This window comes from Tursiops truncatus, chromosome 1 (genome assembly GCF_011762595.2).
Source record: "Tursiops truncatus isolate mTurTru1 chromosome 1, mTurTru1.mat.Y, whole genome shotgun sequence".
NCBI classification, from domain to species: Eukaryota; Metazoa; Chordata; class Mammalia; order Artiodactyla; family Delphinidae; genus Tursiops; species Tursiops truncatus.
Window position 1 is genome coordinate 57,625,386 of NC_047034.1, and position 18,162 is coordinate 57,643,547.

General features: G+C 47.5%; 1 protein-coding gene across 2 annotated transcripts; it reads left to right on the plus strand.

Moving 5' to 3' along the window:
• Positions 1-1,413: 1,413 nt before the first annotated feature.
• Positions 1,414-15,722, plus strand: MYOC (myocilin). 2 transcript variants are annotated; one of them, XM_019952110.3, is made up of 3 exons: positions 1,414-2,055; positions 12,592-12,717; positions 14,330-15,722. In XM_019952110.3, the coding sequence occupies exons 1-3, from the start codon at positions 1,542-1,544 to the stop codon at positions 15,112-15,114; spliced, it is 1,425 nt and encodes a 474-aa protein (XP_019807669.1). In that variant the 5' UTR covers positions 1,414-1,541; the 3' UTR covers positions 15,115-15,722. The 2 variants fall into 2 exon arrangements, with proteins under 2 accessions (XP_019807669.1, XP_033711083.1); XM_033855192.2 differs by lacking the exon at positions 12,592-12,717.
• The last annotated feature ends 2,440 nt before the right edge of the window (positions 15,723-18,162 follow it).

The window sequence follows — 18,162 nt, forward strand, 5'->3', positions numbered from 1 at the left end:
TTACCTATGAGGCTGCTGCACACGTTCTGATTTGCGTTGACCTCTTCTTGGCATATTTGGTGGGGTTTTTGTTTCTCTTTAGATTTATTAATATAAAGCAGGGATTATTAACCTAGGGTCCAGAAAGCTCATGAATTTGGATGGAAAAAAACGACATCTTTATTTTTACCACTTTTGAAGTAAAATTTGGGTTTAACATTTCCTTCCATATGGATCTAGCCATAAATCCAAAGTTGTGTTAGCAGTACCTGCGACTTTGTCACCAATAGAGATCACAGACATTTTACATTTCATTACAGTTGTTGCAGTTAGCATGCAATAGTATTTACGTGCAAAACTACTTTGAAATTAGATACCCCCCTGCTTGACCTTGTTTTTAAGACGTTAATAAAAAGGACATGTATATTTCAATTAAAAAAAATTTTGATAGTAGTATTTCAATATATGTTTCCTTTGCAATCCTATATATTTCATACATTTAAAAACATCTTCCTGGGCTTCCCTGGTGGCTCAGTGGTTGAGAGTCCGCCTGCCGATGCAGGGGACACGGGTTCGTGCCCCGGTCCGGGAAGATCCCACGTGCCGCGGAGCGGCTGGGTCCGTGAGCCATGGCCGCTGAGCCTGCGCGTCCGGAGCCTGTGCTCCGCAACGGGAGAGGCCACAACAGTGAGAGGCACGCGTACCGCAAAAAAAAAAAAAAAGAAAAATCTTCCTGAGGAGGCTTCCACAGATATCATCAGTGAGATCAATGGCATTTGCATGCACACGTACACATGTGGTGAGAACTAGTCTAGAGGCTAGCACTGACCTTGGCACCTGAGAAGCAAGACTAGAATCGGAACGTCCTCCCAAAGATACAGCCACATTTGTTTTAAAGGGAGGGGCGGGGGAAGAATTCTGCTTCTAAATGCTTTTAAAGCATTGCTGCTCCCTTAAGCCTGGCGGCATGCTGCCTTTGTATCCTGCCTGGCTGTTATTCATCTCCGTCACTGCTACAGGGATAAAGGGACTGTGTCTTAAGTATGGCTGTATCCCCGTTTTCTAGAACAGTGCCTGACACAGAGCAGGTTCTCAATAAAGTTTGCAGAGTAATGGAAATAGGAACTAGAAATAAATCCTTGTTGAAACGGACACACAAGTAGTCATGCTCAATGAGGTGGGTATGTGTGAGTGTATGTGGGAAAACAGGGTGGGGATATAAGGCCTGCTATGGGGATGTGGGGTGCATAAAGTGGGACATTCTTTTTTAAAAGAAATTCAAAACAGACTTCTGGAAGGTCATTTTCTAAGACTCTTGCTGGCAGTGTGAAAACAGCGCCCCCCCTTGTGCACGGCCTCACCCAGCCTCACGTGACCGCATCATCCTCCCCCCACGCAGGGCTGCCTCCCCCAGTATATATAAACCTCTGTGCAGCCAGGGCAGGAATCAGCCGGGCCACCCAGCCAGACACCTCGCGGCGCAGGGGAGAGTTTCAGAGGGAGCCTTGTCCAGCGGCTGCTCTGAGGGCTTCTGTGCACGTTGCTGCCACTGCAGGCCCGAGATGCCAGCTGTCCAGCTGCTGCTGCTGCTGGCCTGTCTGGTATGGGGTGTGGGTGCCAGGACAGCACAGTTCCGGAAGGCCAACGACCGCAGTGGCCGATGCCAGTACACCTTCAGCGTGGCCAGCCCCAATGAGTCCAGCTGCCTCGAGCAGGGCCAGGCCATGTCGGCCATCCAGGACCTGCAGAGAGACAGCAGCGAACAGCGCGCGGCCCTGGAGTCCACCAAAGCCCGGCTCAGCTACCTGGAGGCCCTCCTCCATCGCCTGACCTTGGGCCAGGCTGCCACGCCCTGGGACACCCAGGAGGGGCTGCAGAAGGAGCTGGAGTTAGCCTACAGCAACCTCGTCCGTGACAAGTCAGCTCTGGAGGAGGAGAAGAGACGACTGGAGGCAGAGAACGGGGATCTGGCCAGGAGGTTGGAAAGCAGTAGCGAGGAGGTAGCGAGCCTGAGGAGGGGCCTGTGTCCCCAGGCCCGCAGCACCTCTGAGGACGTGCCACCAGGCTCCAAGGAAGGTAACACCATGGGGTGAAGGTGGCACGGTTCACGGAAATCTGTTACAGGTGGCCAGGCCTGTCCTTCCTGCCCTCTCCTTTCTCCTGGAGACCACGCATCTAGCGTGAGTCAGACAAATTAGGGAGGGCAAAGCAATCACTTTCACATGTTGCTAGTGAGTCAGCTCCCAAGAGTTCTGTTGAGGTTCGTGGTTCTGAGTTCTTTTTTATTATTTTTTTTTAAATTTATTTTTTGGCTGCGTTGGGTTTTCATTGCTGCGTGAGGGTTTTTCTCTGGTTGCGGCGAGTGGGGGCTACTCTTTGTTGCGGTGCGCAGGCTTCTCATTGCGGTGGCTTCTCTTGTTGCGGAGCACGGGCTCTAGGCGCGCGGGCTTCAGTAGTTGTGGCACACGGGCTCTAGAATGCAGGCTCAGTAGTTGTGTTGCTCCACAGCATGTGGGATCTTCCCAGACCAGGGCTCGAACCCGTGTCCCCTGCATTGGCAGGCGGATTCTTAACCACTGCGCCACCAGGGAAGCCCCGGTTCTGAGTTCTTGTGCCTACCCATGACAGTTTTCACAATCCATAGCAAAATGAGAAATATAAAGACCAGGTGAGATGCAAATATATAGGATCAGTAGAAAGTTGCCAACTATCCTTTTTAGAAAACTGTCCTTTTGTGAGTCTTTGTTCAGAGATTGTTGACGCTTACCTTTTGTTGTTAAAATGACCTCTGTTTATGAAATGACAATAGATTTATGAAATGATGATAGGTGGTAGGGTTTTTTTTTAAGTGTCCTTCCTGGGCAAAATAAAGAGGCAGCAACCCAGTGTGGGTTCCCTCAATATGTTGTTTTGGAAATTTTCCTGCTCTTGGTCCAATCTGAGAACCTCTGCTTTTAAGTCACTTTGAAGTGGCTTTTGCTACCTGAGATGTCATTCTGTTCATCCTGGTCCCTGCCAGGTGAGTCCATGAGTGTACACTGAGGGAGGAGGGACACTCTTCCCAGTAGTTGGGAAGAAAGTATTTGTGTCACTTTTTGTGAAACTCTGCTCCCAAATATTCACTGTTTAATAAGTTTTCCAATCATGAGGGAACAAGCAAGCAAATCCAGTTAGGGGACTATTTGTCTGGGCTCTTCAAAGATGTCAACATCAAGAAAGAAAAAATAAGGGAGCTGGGGGTGGGGGCCTTGTTTTCGATTAAAGGAGACTGTAGAGATGTAGTAACCAAAGGCAGTACATGATGCTGGAGTGGCCCCTGCATCCAGGGGGACAAAGCTACAAGGGACAGGTTTGGGATCCTTGAGGACATTTGAATATAGACTGCTTATCAGGTTGTGTTATTGGATTAGTGTTCAGTTTCTTGGGTGAGGTATGGTATTGTGGTTATGAAGAATATCCGTGTTCTAAGGAGATACATACTCAAGTACTTAGGGATGAGGCATCAGAATGTCTACAGTTTACTTTCAAATGGTTTGCAAAGACTGTAAATATATAAAGAGAGAAAGAAAAATGATACAAATGTGACAAAATATTAGCAGTTGACGAATCTAAGTGAACGACACATGGGGGATTTATTGTACTGTCTGTTATCTTTTCAAAAGCTTTGAAAAATCTTCAAAATAAAATGAAGGGAAATTATCTTCTAAAGAGGCTCTGCATGAAAGGCAAAATCTGCACAGATGTGACACCAGAAAACCCAAGGGTCCGTGCCTGGGTGTGACCTCGGGCATGTCATTTAGTCTCTGCACCTTGGTTTCTCACCCATAACGTGGCAATGAAAATTCCTGTTGTGAATAATGATTTTTGTAGGGTTCAAATGAAATGACTCTAAGGTATAAAGGATTTTTTAAAATCCTGTATTGATAGAGTTGGAAAAGATCCAATTCTAAATTCTACAATGAAGGGAAGTAAGGTCACAAGATGCCAAGGGATCCCAGGTTGAACAGCTGAGCAGTGATGGTGCTGAGACTTGCTGAACTTGAGTCTTTGAGCACAAATGAAAGAATCATTATTAATAGAAGTGTTATGAGGCATTACGTATTTCAGACTGTTAACTGAATGAACAGAACCCATGAGAGAGAGACAGAGAGAGAGAGAGAGAGAGAGAGAGAGAGAGAGTGTGTGTGTGTGTATGTGAGAGAGAGAGAAAATAGAGGAAACATTTTTTTTATTGTCTTGTGGTCATTTAACAAGTTTTTGGGAATTTATTCAATGTGTTCTCTGATTTTATATACATATATTTTAAAATTTATTTGTTTTATTTATTTATTTTTGGCTGCATTGTATCTTCATTGCAGTGTGCGGGCTTCTCATTGCGGTGGCTTCTCGTTGCAGAGCACAGGCTCTAGGCACGCGGACTTCAGTAGCTGTGGCACGTGGGATCAGTAGTTGTGGCTCGTGGGCTCTAGAGCACAGGCTCAGTAGTTGTGGCGCACGGGCTTAGTTGCTCCATGGCACGTGGGATCTTCCCAGATCAGGGCTCGAACCCGTGTCCCCTGCATTGACAGGCGGACTCTTAACCACTGCACCACCAGGGAAGCCCTGATTTTATATTTCTTTTTGTCCTTTCCAGCTGTTCTACTTTTGAAATAAAGACAACAGCCCATTATAGTGAACTACAGACTTGGAAGCTCTTTTCTAGCAGTGGGTTTTTCGTGAGCAGGAAATTACATTAGTACAAGAATGTATAGCTGGAAAGGGGGCCTCGAGAGCATCTGATGCCTCTGGCTCATTTGTGCAGATGTGGAACTTAGGCCCAGAGAGGCTGCTCAGAGGTTCCCGGTCACCAGCCCTCTAGTGGCAGAGCCAGGACTAGAATTCAAGCCCCTCCCCCGATGTTCAGTGGCTCTTCAGGACCCTGACGTGACCTCTAGTTTATAGAACCTAAAGATGAATGACAGAAAAGCTACATTTAAACATCAGGGAAAGAGCGCTTGGAACAAAAGATGTGCTTCAAGGTCCTAGATTTGAGAGTAAAGGGGTGTTTGGTGCGGCTGGGATTCAGGTGTAGGTGTGCTTTAGGCAGGAGAGGCAATAACTGAGGGATGGAGGGTGTGGGACTGAGGGCTTAGTGAGGCCGAGTGGGCAGAGGAAAGGCCTGAGGAGGTGGACTTTTCCTGACTCCACCTGTAATTCGAACTGTCACCACCATCTTCTTTATTGTGTAGTTATTATATAGAAAAAAAATGTCCTTAGGGGGCTTCCCTGGTGGCGCAGTGGTTGAGAGTCCGCCTGCCGATGCAGGGGACACGGGTTCGCGCCCCGGTCCGGGAAGATCCCACATGCCGCGGAGTGGCTGGGTCCGTGAGCCATGGCCGCTGAGCCTGCGCGTCCGGAGCCTGTGCTCTGCAACGGGACAGGCCACAACAGTGACAGGCCCGCGTACTGCAAAAAAAAAAAAAAAAAAAAGTCCTTAGAATCATGGAAGTCACTTGTTTATACGTGTGTGTGTGTGTGTGAGTTGAAATAATATATGCATATAAGATGTTGTAGTAATAATTCTGTAGTGAAATGTCTAGAAATCTTTAAATCTTTTAAATAAATAGAAAATACAGATTACCAAAAGAGAAACTAGAGTTGCTTATAGCGTCACAAGAGAAATCCCACCTTCCCCTTTATTTCTCGTCTGCTTTGGACTCTCAGAGAACAGAACCTGGGATGAGGGCTTGTGTGCAGTGTTTGTATGGGCTACGATCCCAGGGAAGAGAATCGGGGACAGGGGAGAGTGTGACAGGGAAGGAAAGAGAACCAGCATGGGGCAGTGGGGGAGGGCCCTTCTTCAACTGGTCCCCATGGTGGGCAGCAAAGGCTGTACCCCATCAAGACTTCTGAGAATCTGTGTAGAATGCAACAGAGAAAGGGAGCATTCCTTCCCAGATTCGATACTCTGTTGGCCAAGGATCATCCCATGGGGTATATTGCACTTCCCTGATCCACAGATGTGAGCACCAGGCTTGTTCTTGCAGAGGTTGACACAGCAATGGCTAGAAAAAGGTGGGCAAGATATGCAGGGAGGGGCACCAGAGTTGCTCAACACAAGTGCTGCAGATTCACTTCCTCACTTACAGGATGGGGAGAATAATCCCCCCAATTAGAAGTAACGCAGGAAAGCATCCAGCACAGTGCCTGGCACTGAGTGACCACCCAGTAAATGGATTATAGCTACGAAGGGCTTCTTTTGCTTGAGCTCCACTGTTTAAAAATGTCATTTATAGGGACTTCCCTGGTGGCGCAGTGGTTAAGAATCCATCTGCCAATGCAGGAGACAGGGGTTCGATCCCTGGTCTGGGAAGATCCCACATGCCGTGGAGCAGCTAAGCCCGTGCTCCACAACTACTGAAGCCCGCGCACTCTAGAGCCTGTACGCCGCAACTACTGGGCCCATGCGCTGCAACTACTGAAGCCCGTGCACTCTGGGGCCCGCGTGCCGCCACTACTGAGCCCACATGCTGCAACTACTGAAGCCTGCGTGCCTAAAGCCCGTGTGCTCTGCAACAAGAGAAGCCGCCGCAATGGGAAGCCTGCACACAGCAATGAAGAGTAGCCCCCGCTCACCACAACTAGAGAAAGCCTGCGCACAGCAACGAAGACCCAGTGCGGCCAAAAAAAAAGAATGTCATTTATAGATCAAAATGTCAACGTGTACATATCATTTCTGTAACACACATTGATTCCAGAAACAGTATATGTTGGAGCAGCACCCAGGGCAGTAGTCTGCTAGCTAATATTCACCTTCTAGAGTATTCACGAGAACCTGTGATTATGTTGGCACCTTTCTTTTTCTTCATCCTCTTCATGTATATAATACTGACCTAACTTTTCAGGCAGTGATAGAAAATAACTACAAAAATCATTACAACGTCATTTGCTTATATATCTACACATAAGTATATAAATACGACAGAGCATGAAGAAAATATTTCCAAAATTTTATAATAGACATGAACTTCTCAACCGCAGAAGGACTGAATTTTCATAGAAACAAACAAAAGCCCTAAAAATTTTTAGCTGTCTGATACAATACAGTCCTTAATCTTTTCATAACCTCTTTTTGTTTTTCTCCCACATTCAGAATGAAATTTGAGTGATTTTGAAACATTCCAGAGAAATTTTAGTTTTGTTACATTTTTACTGAGGATCATTTATAGTTTGAGCTAAGAATTCTGAGGCTCAGAGAAATTGAGTAATTGCCCAAAGTCACACAGCTGGTACGTGGCAGGACTGAATTAGGAAACTATGACTTCTGGCTCAGCCAGGCCCCTTCACGCAACGGCTTCCCTTCCTTTGGGCTCTGCATCCTCTCCCACAGGCTTTGCTTCTTATGCCAGGCGACTCTACTCTGGGCATCTGACCGTTGCCAGGTGTTCCTGGCTGACACAGCCAAGCAGCACCCAGCAGATTTGCAATCCAACCATCCCACCTGCCAACTGAGAACTGGCCTTACAGTCATTCTGGAAGCCATTCTCTGACCCTATGTTTTTTGGGTTTTTTTTGCGGTACGCGGGCCTCTTACTGTTGTGGCCTCTCCCGTTGCAGAGCACAGGCTCCGGACGCGCAGGCTCAGTGGCCATGGCTCACGGGCCCAGCCGCTCCACGGCATGTGGGATCTTCCTGGACCGGGGCACGAACCCACGTCCCCTGCATCGGCAGGCGGACTCCCAACCACTGCGCCACCAGGGAAGCACGACCTTATGTTTTATTGTGATTCTTGTTTACCCCAAAGAAAGCACATGAGGTGTGGTTCTTGCAAAGGGTTTGGGGGTTAGGGGGCCAGGGAGAAAGACCCCCTGGTTAGAGCCCTGAGGACCTTGGTGGGACCAGGAAAGGAACTGGGCACCAGCCAGGCACGTGTAGGGGAGGAAGAGCTGACGGGAAGATGTCTCTCTGGGAAAATCGCCTGGGAGCTGTGTGTGCATGAGCCACCCACTGGAATCTGAGTCAGCTCCAGGAGTGGGTCACCCCCTGAGGTGCTGAGCAGTGTAGAGCCTCTGGAAGCAGTCTCAGTTCAAGCAGGAGGCATATACCACATAGCAGGTTAAGTCAGGGATGTTCAATATAAAGAATTAACTGATGAAAGAGCAACTATGAGATAAAATAAACCCCACATGGCACCCTAGGGCTGAGGGAGGGTACAGAGGAAGGACAAACTTGGAATGGGTTCCGACATCACTGAGGAAGGTGGGGTTGAGCCCATCAGGGAGCAGAGACGCTGGCTGGTTAGCCCAGGCTGGAGGTGGAATGGACATCTCCTGAGTCTGGGAAAGGCTGCAGGAGCCCTGCAGAGCCAGCGTAGGGGCTTGCAGAGGTCTGCAGAGCACGGGGGTCCCCATGCAAGGACTCTGGGTGCGGTGTTGAGAGGGTCGTGGAAACGTTATGGCCAGGCTGAGGCTGCAAGGTCACAGAAGAACCACATCCTTGGCAAGTGCCTGAGGCAGAGCTCCACCAGATGTCCTCACACTCCTGCTGCCAGCCCAGCCCCTGCGGGACACTGCGGGAGACTGGGCGCCCCCCCACCCCCGCACTGTGTCCCTCTAGCGCCCTCTACTGAGAAAGCCTAACATCATACTCACTTTAAAGGAGAAATGTCTCTTTTTTTGAGAGAGCATCTATGGAAGGGTGCATTCAGCACTGACAGGCAGTACATTTATAACTGACCCACATCCCCACCACAGGGTGGAAAGGTTCACAACTGCCATGACGATGGCACACGTGGGTTCAAGTGCTAGTCCCACCACTTACCAGCTGTGTGACCTTGGGCAAGTAACTTAACCTCTCTGAGCCTCAGCTTCCTCTTCTGCAAAACGAAGATCATAACGTTCCCTCTTAGGACTGTTATGTGGAATAGGGGTAATGATAGCAAAAGCCTAGCACAGGACCTGGCTCATAGGAGGCACTTAGTAAGTGGTGGCAATAAATTAGGGGCAGACTGCAGTTCTAAAGCCTTATTCTATTTCTCTAAAACTTTTGAAGGCACCAGATCACATAAATAATTTATATAAAACTGCTTTGAAACTCTTTTCACAAAGAAGCTGTTTTTCAGTATTTCAGTGCCAGTACTTTAAATGTCTTCAATGAAGTTACCTGGGAAAATGCCTGTTTGGGTTTGTTTCCCCCTCACTTTTTTTTATTCCCTGTGGCTAAAGAGGGCCTTTTCCTTTCTTTCTTTTTTTGTTTTTTCTTTTGGCTACACCACGTGGCTTGTGGGGCTCTTAGTTCCCCGACCAGGGATCAAACCTGCGCCCCCCCACATTGAAAGTGCGGAGTCTTAACCACTGGACCACCAGGGAATTCCCGAGAGGGCATTTCCGCACCAGCATGTGGCATCTTAGTTCCCTGACTAGGAACTGAACCCGAGCCCCCTGCACTGGAAGCGTGGAGTCTTAACCACTGGACCGCCAGGGAAGTCCCCCATTTTTCTGAATTTTCTTCTCACTGACTTGCAGGTGTGTGCCTCTACTTTTCTCAACATACATCTTCTTTTCAGTAAAAGTTCTCACTGAATTATATGACCATCCTAGCTACACTCACAGAGTGAAATAATTTGTATCAGATGCACCGAGGAAGGAGCCAGGTGCAGGGGAGGGCAGGCTCACAGTAGCCCTTGATGGATGGCAACTGCGAGTCAAGGAGCTGAAGGGCAGGGAGCTGGGGTGGGGTGAGGGAACTCTCCAGCTTGGTACAGATGTCACTGCAGTATTTCTCTCTCACTTCACGTTACTTGACACCAGCTCCTATGTTCTGAATTAATGGAAACAAAGTTTGAATTATCCTGAGGAACAGTGGTCTAAGGAAAGGTACAAAGGAAAGGAAAACAGCTCATCTCAGGGAACTCGCTCAGTGACATGACTTCGAGAAACGGCCACAGTGTATGAGCCTCTGGTCAGTGTCAGAGGTTGCATAGGCAAGGCGGGGGGTGGTGGCTTCTGACAGCCAGGAGTCAGGGCTCTCTCCTTGTGTTTTAGGCCTAAGAGATAAGTCAAGTGGTTGGGAGAGGCAGACAGAGGGCAGAGGCCTGGGCTTCAGGAGGCTGGGACGGTTGAAGACAGCTCTGTCAGCCCCTCGTAAAGGAAGGGGCTTCCTCACACTTACCTATTCCTGGCAGCACAGAAGAACAGGGGACCTTGGGCACCCTGTTCCTCTCGCATGCTGCCCACGCAGGTCCCGGACTGGTCTGGTCTAGGGAACCTACATCTGACCTAGTAGAGCAGCCTCTGCCTTGGGTACCCTCCTAGGTCTAGGCAATCTTTAGAGGGAAGAACGGAGGTGTTTCCTCACCTCCACAGCTCTTCAGACAGGGAGAAGGAGATTCAAGGAACCAAATTAACTTCCCAGGACTTTCCAGCAACTGTTTGGATGGTCCAACCGATCCTGGTTCCCAAAGTAGCCTGGAATGAACCCATGTTACTTCCTGGCCAAGAGGACTTTGCCAGATTATCCATTCCTAAAGGGAACCATGGACCAGCTGTATCTTATTCACCTGTTTTCTCCACATCTAGTCTTAACAGTTAATAGGTGCTCCAGAGGGGCTGGCTGACAGGATGGATAAACAGCTTCCCAAGGCTGCGGACACCGAAGACCTTCCATATCGCTAGGGGTACTCCCAGTTACCCCTGGAGTGTGGAGTGCATATCTAGGATGACCTCAGTTGGCTACACGTTTTGGCTTAGAGTTCATAACCAGTCACCCAGCCCAGTCTAGACTGAGGAACGTCCCAGGGTGTGAGCACGCACCCCCTCCAGGGCAGTCACACTCCCCTGGAGGCCAGCTGAACACTCCCCTGGAGGCCAGGCCCCTGCATGAAAGGCAGGGGTGGAGACTGCTGTGGGGTCGGGAGGGGAGGTGGAGGGGCTACACCTGAAGGCCAACCCCAGCGCCCTGGCCCAGCCCAAGCCTTAGCGCTTCTTAGCTGGGTGCTTTCCCTACCTCCTTATAGGAGCCTTTTCTAGTACTGTAGTTCACCTAAGCTGAATACCAGCGACTATAAGAGGGTACCTTGATTCCAGACATGTGAAAATGTGAAAGAATGTGCGGCTGAAGATTGATGAAATGTGGCACATCCAGGAGGGTTAAGAGTTCCATTGCCTGAGAGGTGAATTTAGAAGAGTTAAGCTAACAAGTGATGAAAGACAGAGAATGTCTTCCTGACTTTCTGGGCTGTGTGGGAGCCCAGCCGCAGGCATTGCCCTGACTGCCCTCCCTGCTATTCTGCTGGGCTGGGGGCCAGGTCAGACTGCCTGAGACGTTCAGCAAGAGAAAAGGCCGATGTTTTAAGCATATCTTTTGACATCTGGGTCTTGCTGATAACAGGAGGGACTGCCCCTCAGAGGGTTAGCCAATTCTTAAAGATGGTAAATGGCTCACCTGTAAGCACACCTTTCATACGCAAATGAACCAATTCGATGCCTACACCCCCAACCCCTCCTCCATCGGGTCTCACACTCAGGGCGACTATTCTCCTGCCCTGATCAATGCGGGCCAGGTACCAGACAACTGGGGACAGCTCCTACGCTTCAGAGCCTGCAGAAATTATTCAGAGTAGCCAATCCTAAACCTGCTTACCCTGCCTCACTCATTCCTTCCCCTGGAAATCAAAATAAAGCTCTCACCCATGTTCCCCCTCCCTCCTGATGAACCCTGGTGCTTCACCGTGTGGCCCTCTATGGGGTGGGGTCCCCCCTCCTCTAGGGATCAGTGAGTATAACGAGCTATCTTTTTAATGGCAATTGTCTCCTGATCTGTTGGCCTCATCATACCTGAACCATAATCCAACCTGCATTTTAAAACAGCTGCTCCTGTGGCTGTGCTTTTTCCTTGTATTCAAGGGCTGCTATATGCCATGATCCTAAGTCAAAGTAGCAACGTGTGATACACTGTGATGACTTAACGTCTAACCAGTGTCATCCACACCTCTTCCCTTCTCCATGGCTCAAACCGTCTCCCAAATTCCTGTAGGAAACCTGCACACTCTCTTCCTTGTCTAAAATGGTCTTGGAAAGGGATCTGACAGAATATTTCAGCCGAGCACGTTAAAGCTTAATATGTTACTTCTTACGGGAACATTTGCATTATGACAGGAGAAAAAAACACCTAAGTCAGGCAGAGAATTGTTAATTGTTGAATTTCTGGCGTCCCAGAAAATGCTAAGGATTTTCTCAATATCCCTGCATCACACCTCACCTACTCATAAATCAGACCTTCTAGTGGGAATTATTTTAATTTTGTACAAGCTTACTTTATTTTGAATACTCTGTGCTAGGCACATTGCTATGCAATTTATTATTTGTGAGCTTTTTATCATGGAATTTTTCAAACATTCACAAAAGTAGAGAGAATAATACAAACCCTAACATATCTATCACCCAGCTCCAACAGTTGTCAGCATAGCCCAATCTTGTTTCATTGTCCCTCCCCCTCCCTGAACCCCATTTATTATCTTAAAACAAATCTCAAACATCCTCATGTCTTTGGAAGCCTATTTAAATCCCATTCTCAACATAGTCTATCCTTAGGCCTTTTTCCTCACAGTAGTTTTGCCTCTTTCTTTTAATATAGTTTCTAAATGGAATTTGGAGAACGTGGACTTTCAGGAATTGAAGTCAGAGTTAACTGAAGTTCCTGCTTCCCGAATCTTGAAGGAGAGTCCATCTGGTCAACCCAGGAGTGAAGAGGGAGGCACTGGTATGGAGTTCAATTTCTCCTCTGCTGTACCAATGTGGTCTTTATCTGTGTCTAGCTCTGCATTCAGAGTTGCTCAGCCCACTTTGGGGGAGTGGGGTGGACAAATAACCTCCCTAGGAGCAGAGGCAGGAAAGGGGAAGAGGAACAGAAGCCCCTTTCTGCTCCCTTTCCAGGGCACACTGGCAGGATGTTGGCCTTTCCCTAGCAAAGCTCTGTATCTTATCACCTACACTTGGGATGGGGACTGGCTGCACTGAGGGAAGATGAGAGATGTGTTTGTTCCACCCACTTGGTTGTCATATAGAATTGATTGCACCTGAAAAACAACATTTTTCAGTAGATCCTTCATATCTTTATCTTGGGGACAGAGAGACACCATGGACCATCCCAGTATAGTGTCTGTTACTAAAGGTACCTTTTCTGAACTTTGGGTATTTAGGAAAAGTACAATTGACCCTCTGAAAGGTGTTCCCTGAAAGCCTGACTTTAAGATAAAGGCTGTGTCTTTCAGAGACAGTGACTATCCATGTTGTTGACAGTTATTGCTAGTACAGAGGGCATGCATGAGGATGGAGAGTTTTGAGATATTCAGAATATGATTCTCCGAGATATGGGCAACAAAGAGTTTCCACTTTCTGTAAGGAAATTGAGATGCCCATTAAAATACAGAGGTTTATTGTGATTCGATCAAATTTAAGTTTTTCAACCAACTCTTCATTTAAAAAATCATACTGAGATTTTATTATATTAAAATGATGGCTGGGGCTCCCCTGGTGGCGCAGTGGTTGAGAGTCCGCCTGCCGATGCAGGGGACACGGGTTCGTGCCCCAGTCTGGGAAGATCCCACATGCCGTGGAGCGGCTGGCCCTGTGAGCCATGGCCGCTGAGCCTGTGCGTCCGGAGCCTGTGCTCCGCAACGGAAGAGGCCACAACAGTGAGAGGCCCACGTACCACAAAAAAAAAAAATAGTAAAATGATGGCTGAAGTATGTGGTCCATTGGGGAAGGGCTTGAAAAACTTGTTTTATAGAGATTATTATAATGACTTGATTATTGTCTCATTTTTTATAATAATGAAATAAATCAGACATGAAAGCCATAAACAGTAATGCAATGAACATCATGAGACGTTGCCCAGCTTAAGTCAAATATTACAAATACAGTGTGAAGCCCTCTGTGCAGCCTTCATCTTTACAACCAATACTGAGTAGAAGTATTTATTGAAAAGAATCCACGTATAAGAGGACCCATACTGTTCAAACCCATGTTGTTCAAGGGTCAACTGTACTCTGATATCACATAGTGATCACAGAAAATTTACTGGGCATTTACTCTAAACCGAGCACTTAACATGTATAATTACATTTAAAACTTATCACAGCTCTACTACCCAAAACACTACTCTTATCTCCCGTTATAAATCACAAAACTGAATCTTAGAGAGCAAAGTAACTTATTGAAAGTCACAATAAGTGACAAAATAAGGTGATGCGTGGCAAAGCCCGGTTTAAACCCAGACGGTCTGTCTCTGGGGTTCTCACTTCTACCGGCTCTGCCATGATTCCACATTGTGGAAAGATGGTGGCTACATGGTATTTGTTTTAATTCACCAGGATGTGGAGAACTCATTTGGGTAGGAGAACCTGTCACTCTGAGAACAGCTGAAACACTCACGGGCAAGTACGGCGTGTGGATGAGAGACCCCCAGGCCGCCTACCCCTATACCCAGGAGACCACGTGGAGAATCGACACAGTGGGCACAGACATCCGCCAGGTTTTTGAGTATGACCTCATCAGCCAATTCCTGCAGGGCTACCCTTCCAAGGTGCACGTGCTGCCCAGGCCGCTGGAAAGCACAGGCGCCGTGGTGTACCAGGGCAGCCTCTACTTCCAGGCGGCGGAGTCCAGAACGGTGATCAGATACGAGCTGCGCACCGAGACGCTGAAGGCTGAGAAGGAAATCCCTGGAGCCGGCTACCACGGGCAGTTCCCCTATTCCTGGGGCGGCTACACAGACATCGACCTGGCAGTAGATGAGACAGGCCTCTGGGTCATCTACAGCACTGAGGCAGCCAAAGGCGCCATTGTCCTCTCCAAGCTGAACCCAGAGAATCTGGAGCTGGAACAAACCTGGGAGACTAACATCCGTAAGCAGTCGGTGGCCAACGCCTTCATCATCTGCAGCACCTTGTATACCATCAGCAGCTATTCATTGCCTGATGCTACCGTCAACTTCGCATACGACACCAGCACCGGTAGCAGCAAGGCCCTGATGGTCCCGTTCAAGAACCGCTACAAGTACAGCAGCATGATCGACTACAACCCCCTGGAGAAGAAGCTCTTTGCCTGGGACAACTTCAACATGGTCACCTATGACATCAGGCTCTCCCAGGTGTGAAAAGCCGCCGAGCGCTAGCAGAAAAGGCAGAAGGAAATGATGTTGAGGGTTCCTGAGGGGAAAGCCAGCCAGCCAGCCCATGCCCATGCAGCTTTTCTGGCTTTCCAAGCTTGCATTAACCCAGAAGAATGTGCATGGTCACCATGTCCAACTGGGCGGGAATAACAGTCTGGGGATTTAGATGATTCCACATTATAATAGATATTCTTTTCTTCTGTCAGCTTTTAAAGGGATATTTAACCAAAATAGTTTAAGTTTTCTGGTGATTTGAGGCAAAAGCTATAATGCATAGTAGTTTCTTCATGAAAACCACGAAGTTTTTAATAAATGGCCCTCAATGGCTAAATAACATATGTTTGGAGAATAGTTTGGGAAAAACATGTTTCCCTACGTGGAACCTGTTCCATGCATCACCTGCTCTTGCATGTTGCCTGATTACCATGAGCTATAATAACAAGCAGCACTCCTAAAGGCAGAGGAACAGCTATTGCGGCAGCGCTGAACATATATAAAATGTGTTTACTACAGGTGGCTTCTAATGCTACAGTGGGATCCTGTTGGATATTACAGCAACTTTGCCCCGTGAAATAAAATCATCTTACACAATATTCTCCTTGAACTTTGTGGGATACTTTGCTGGAGAGAAGAGTACAGATTCCAACCATCAGATAATTCCTTTGGGTTGGGAGGTATGATTACAGGCTGCTAAAATTTCGGGGTGTGTGTGTGTGTAACTGAGAGGATTATGCCTGGTTTTGAGGTGTCACCCACGATGACAGCAGGCAAACAGTGGAATCCATACCTTCCTACGCCCATCTCCTGGTGATTTTGGTCCTTCTCGAACAATCTTTTCATCTTTTCTCCAACTTACCCTCTTTCACCCTAGCTCTATTTTGGTTCTTATTTGGTTCTTATTTGGTTCTAAGATTGCTGTCACAGGTATGAATTTCATAAGCCACAACCTCAGGTGAGCAGACCTAAGGAATTTAATTACCTCTTTACCTAAATTTAAATACCTCTTTAAAGGTCTAGCTCCAAAGACAGTCACATTCTAAGGTACTGGGGGTTAGGACTTTAACATATGAAGTGGCGGGGAGACAGTTCAGCCCATAACAACTGGGTATTACCACTCTACTCCACTGGTAGCAAACTCTTAAAACCTAGAAAACCCAGAAGTCAGAGTGCATGAAGCCATTCACCTTTCTAAGGACATGTAGCTGCCAGGTGTTGTTGAATGAAAAGTGGAAGACGAGACACTTTTGGGTGATGAGATGAGTGGTCACAGCACACACATAGGTAAGGCCAACCCTGCTTGCACAGCCCTGCCCACGTTTCCTTTTCTTTCCCTCCACCAGCTACTGCTTCTGGCTTCAGGATGGAAGAAGAGGGTGATGGAAGGAGGAACAGAAGGGAGAAGGAAACTCTTCACTTAGCTTCCAGGACATTAAACTCCTCCTCCATTATGGATTTCTCCTTCTTGGTTTTTATTTGTTTGTTCTGCTGGTTCTTCCTTTTAGTCTGTGTTAGTCAGACTTTTCCAGAGAAATAGAACCAATAGGAGACATATAAGTATAAATACAGATTCAGATATAAAAAGAGATTTAGTATGAGGAATTGGTTCATGCAATTGTGGAGAAGTCCCACTGTCTGCCACCTGCAAGCTGGAGACCCAGGAAAGCTGGTCCAAGTTCCAAGGCCTGAAAACTAGGGGAGCCAATGGTGTAAATCTCAGAGCAGGGTAGAAGACCAATGTCCCAGTTCAAACAGGCCAGCAGGGAGCAAAATGGGTGAATTCCTCCTTCCTCCACCTCTTTGTTCTTTTCAGGCCCTAAATGGATTGTATGACACCCACCCTTACTGCGAAGGGTGATCTACTTTACTGAGTCCACCAATTCAAATGCTAACCTCATCCAGACACGCCCTCACAGACGCATCTAGAAATAATGTTTAATCTGGGCACCCCTTGGTTCAGCCAAGTTGACACATAACATGAACCATCACATAGCCCCAACCTCTTAAGACTGTAGCACCCCAGGGCTCACTTTAGGGTTTGTCTACTCATTCGTCTGGTGATCTCGTCTAGCACCATGGCTTTAAATGCCATCTCTAAGCTGACAATGCCTCAAATTTGTATCTCCAGCCCAGACTGCTCCTGAACTCCAGGTTCATACATTCATTTGCCCACTTGACTTCTCCATTTAAATGTCTGTTAGGCATATTAAGTGAGGAAGAATGGAATTTCTGAGTTTGCCCATCCCACCCCCTCAGACACTCCAAATCTACTCGTCTTGAGGCTGATGGAAACGCCATCCCTCCAGTTGCTCAGACCAAAAATCTTGGGGTCATCCCTTACTCTTCTCTCTCACAACCCCTCATCCAAACCATCAGAAACTTTTATTGGTTCTATCTTCAAATATATATATATCTAGAATCTGACCACCTTTCTCACCATCCCAACTATTACTTGTCCAAATTATCATTGTCTTTTTCCTGGATTACTACAGTAGCCTCTGAAATGATTCTGTTTCCTCCCGTCGTACAGCCTGTCCTCCACACAAACAGCCAGAGCATGCGTCTCCTTTTCTGAACACCCTCCATGCCTTCCCAGCTCATTCAAAGTCAGTCCTTACACAGCCCCACGTGATCTACCTCCTTCCGCCCCCACCAGTGACTTCATCTACTAATGGCCCCTGATTCACTCTACTCCAGCCAAGCCCCACTGGCCCCTTCTCCTTCTCTGGATACACCTTTGTCTTAAGGCCTTTGCACTGGCTCTTCCCTCTGCTCTGATGTCCACACACCTAACTCCATCACTGTCTTCAAGGTTTTACTCAAATATCACCTTCCTAATGAGGCCTACCCAGACCACCCTATTTAAAATTGCAACTCACCTGCTTCTTCCTCTGCCACTTCTAATCTTTCTTACCCTGTCTTATTATTTTTAAATGTCTTTTCCATTACATTTAACATCTCCTAACATATAATTCGTTGTTTTTAAATTATATATACCTTTTGTCAGTCTTCCCCCACTGGAGTGTAAATTCCACG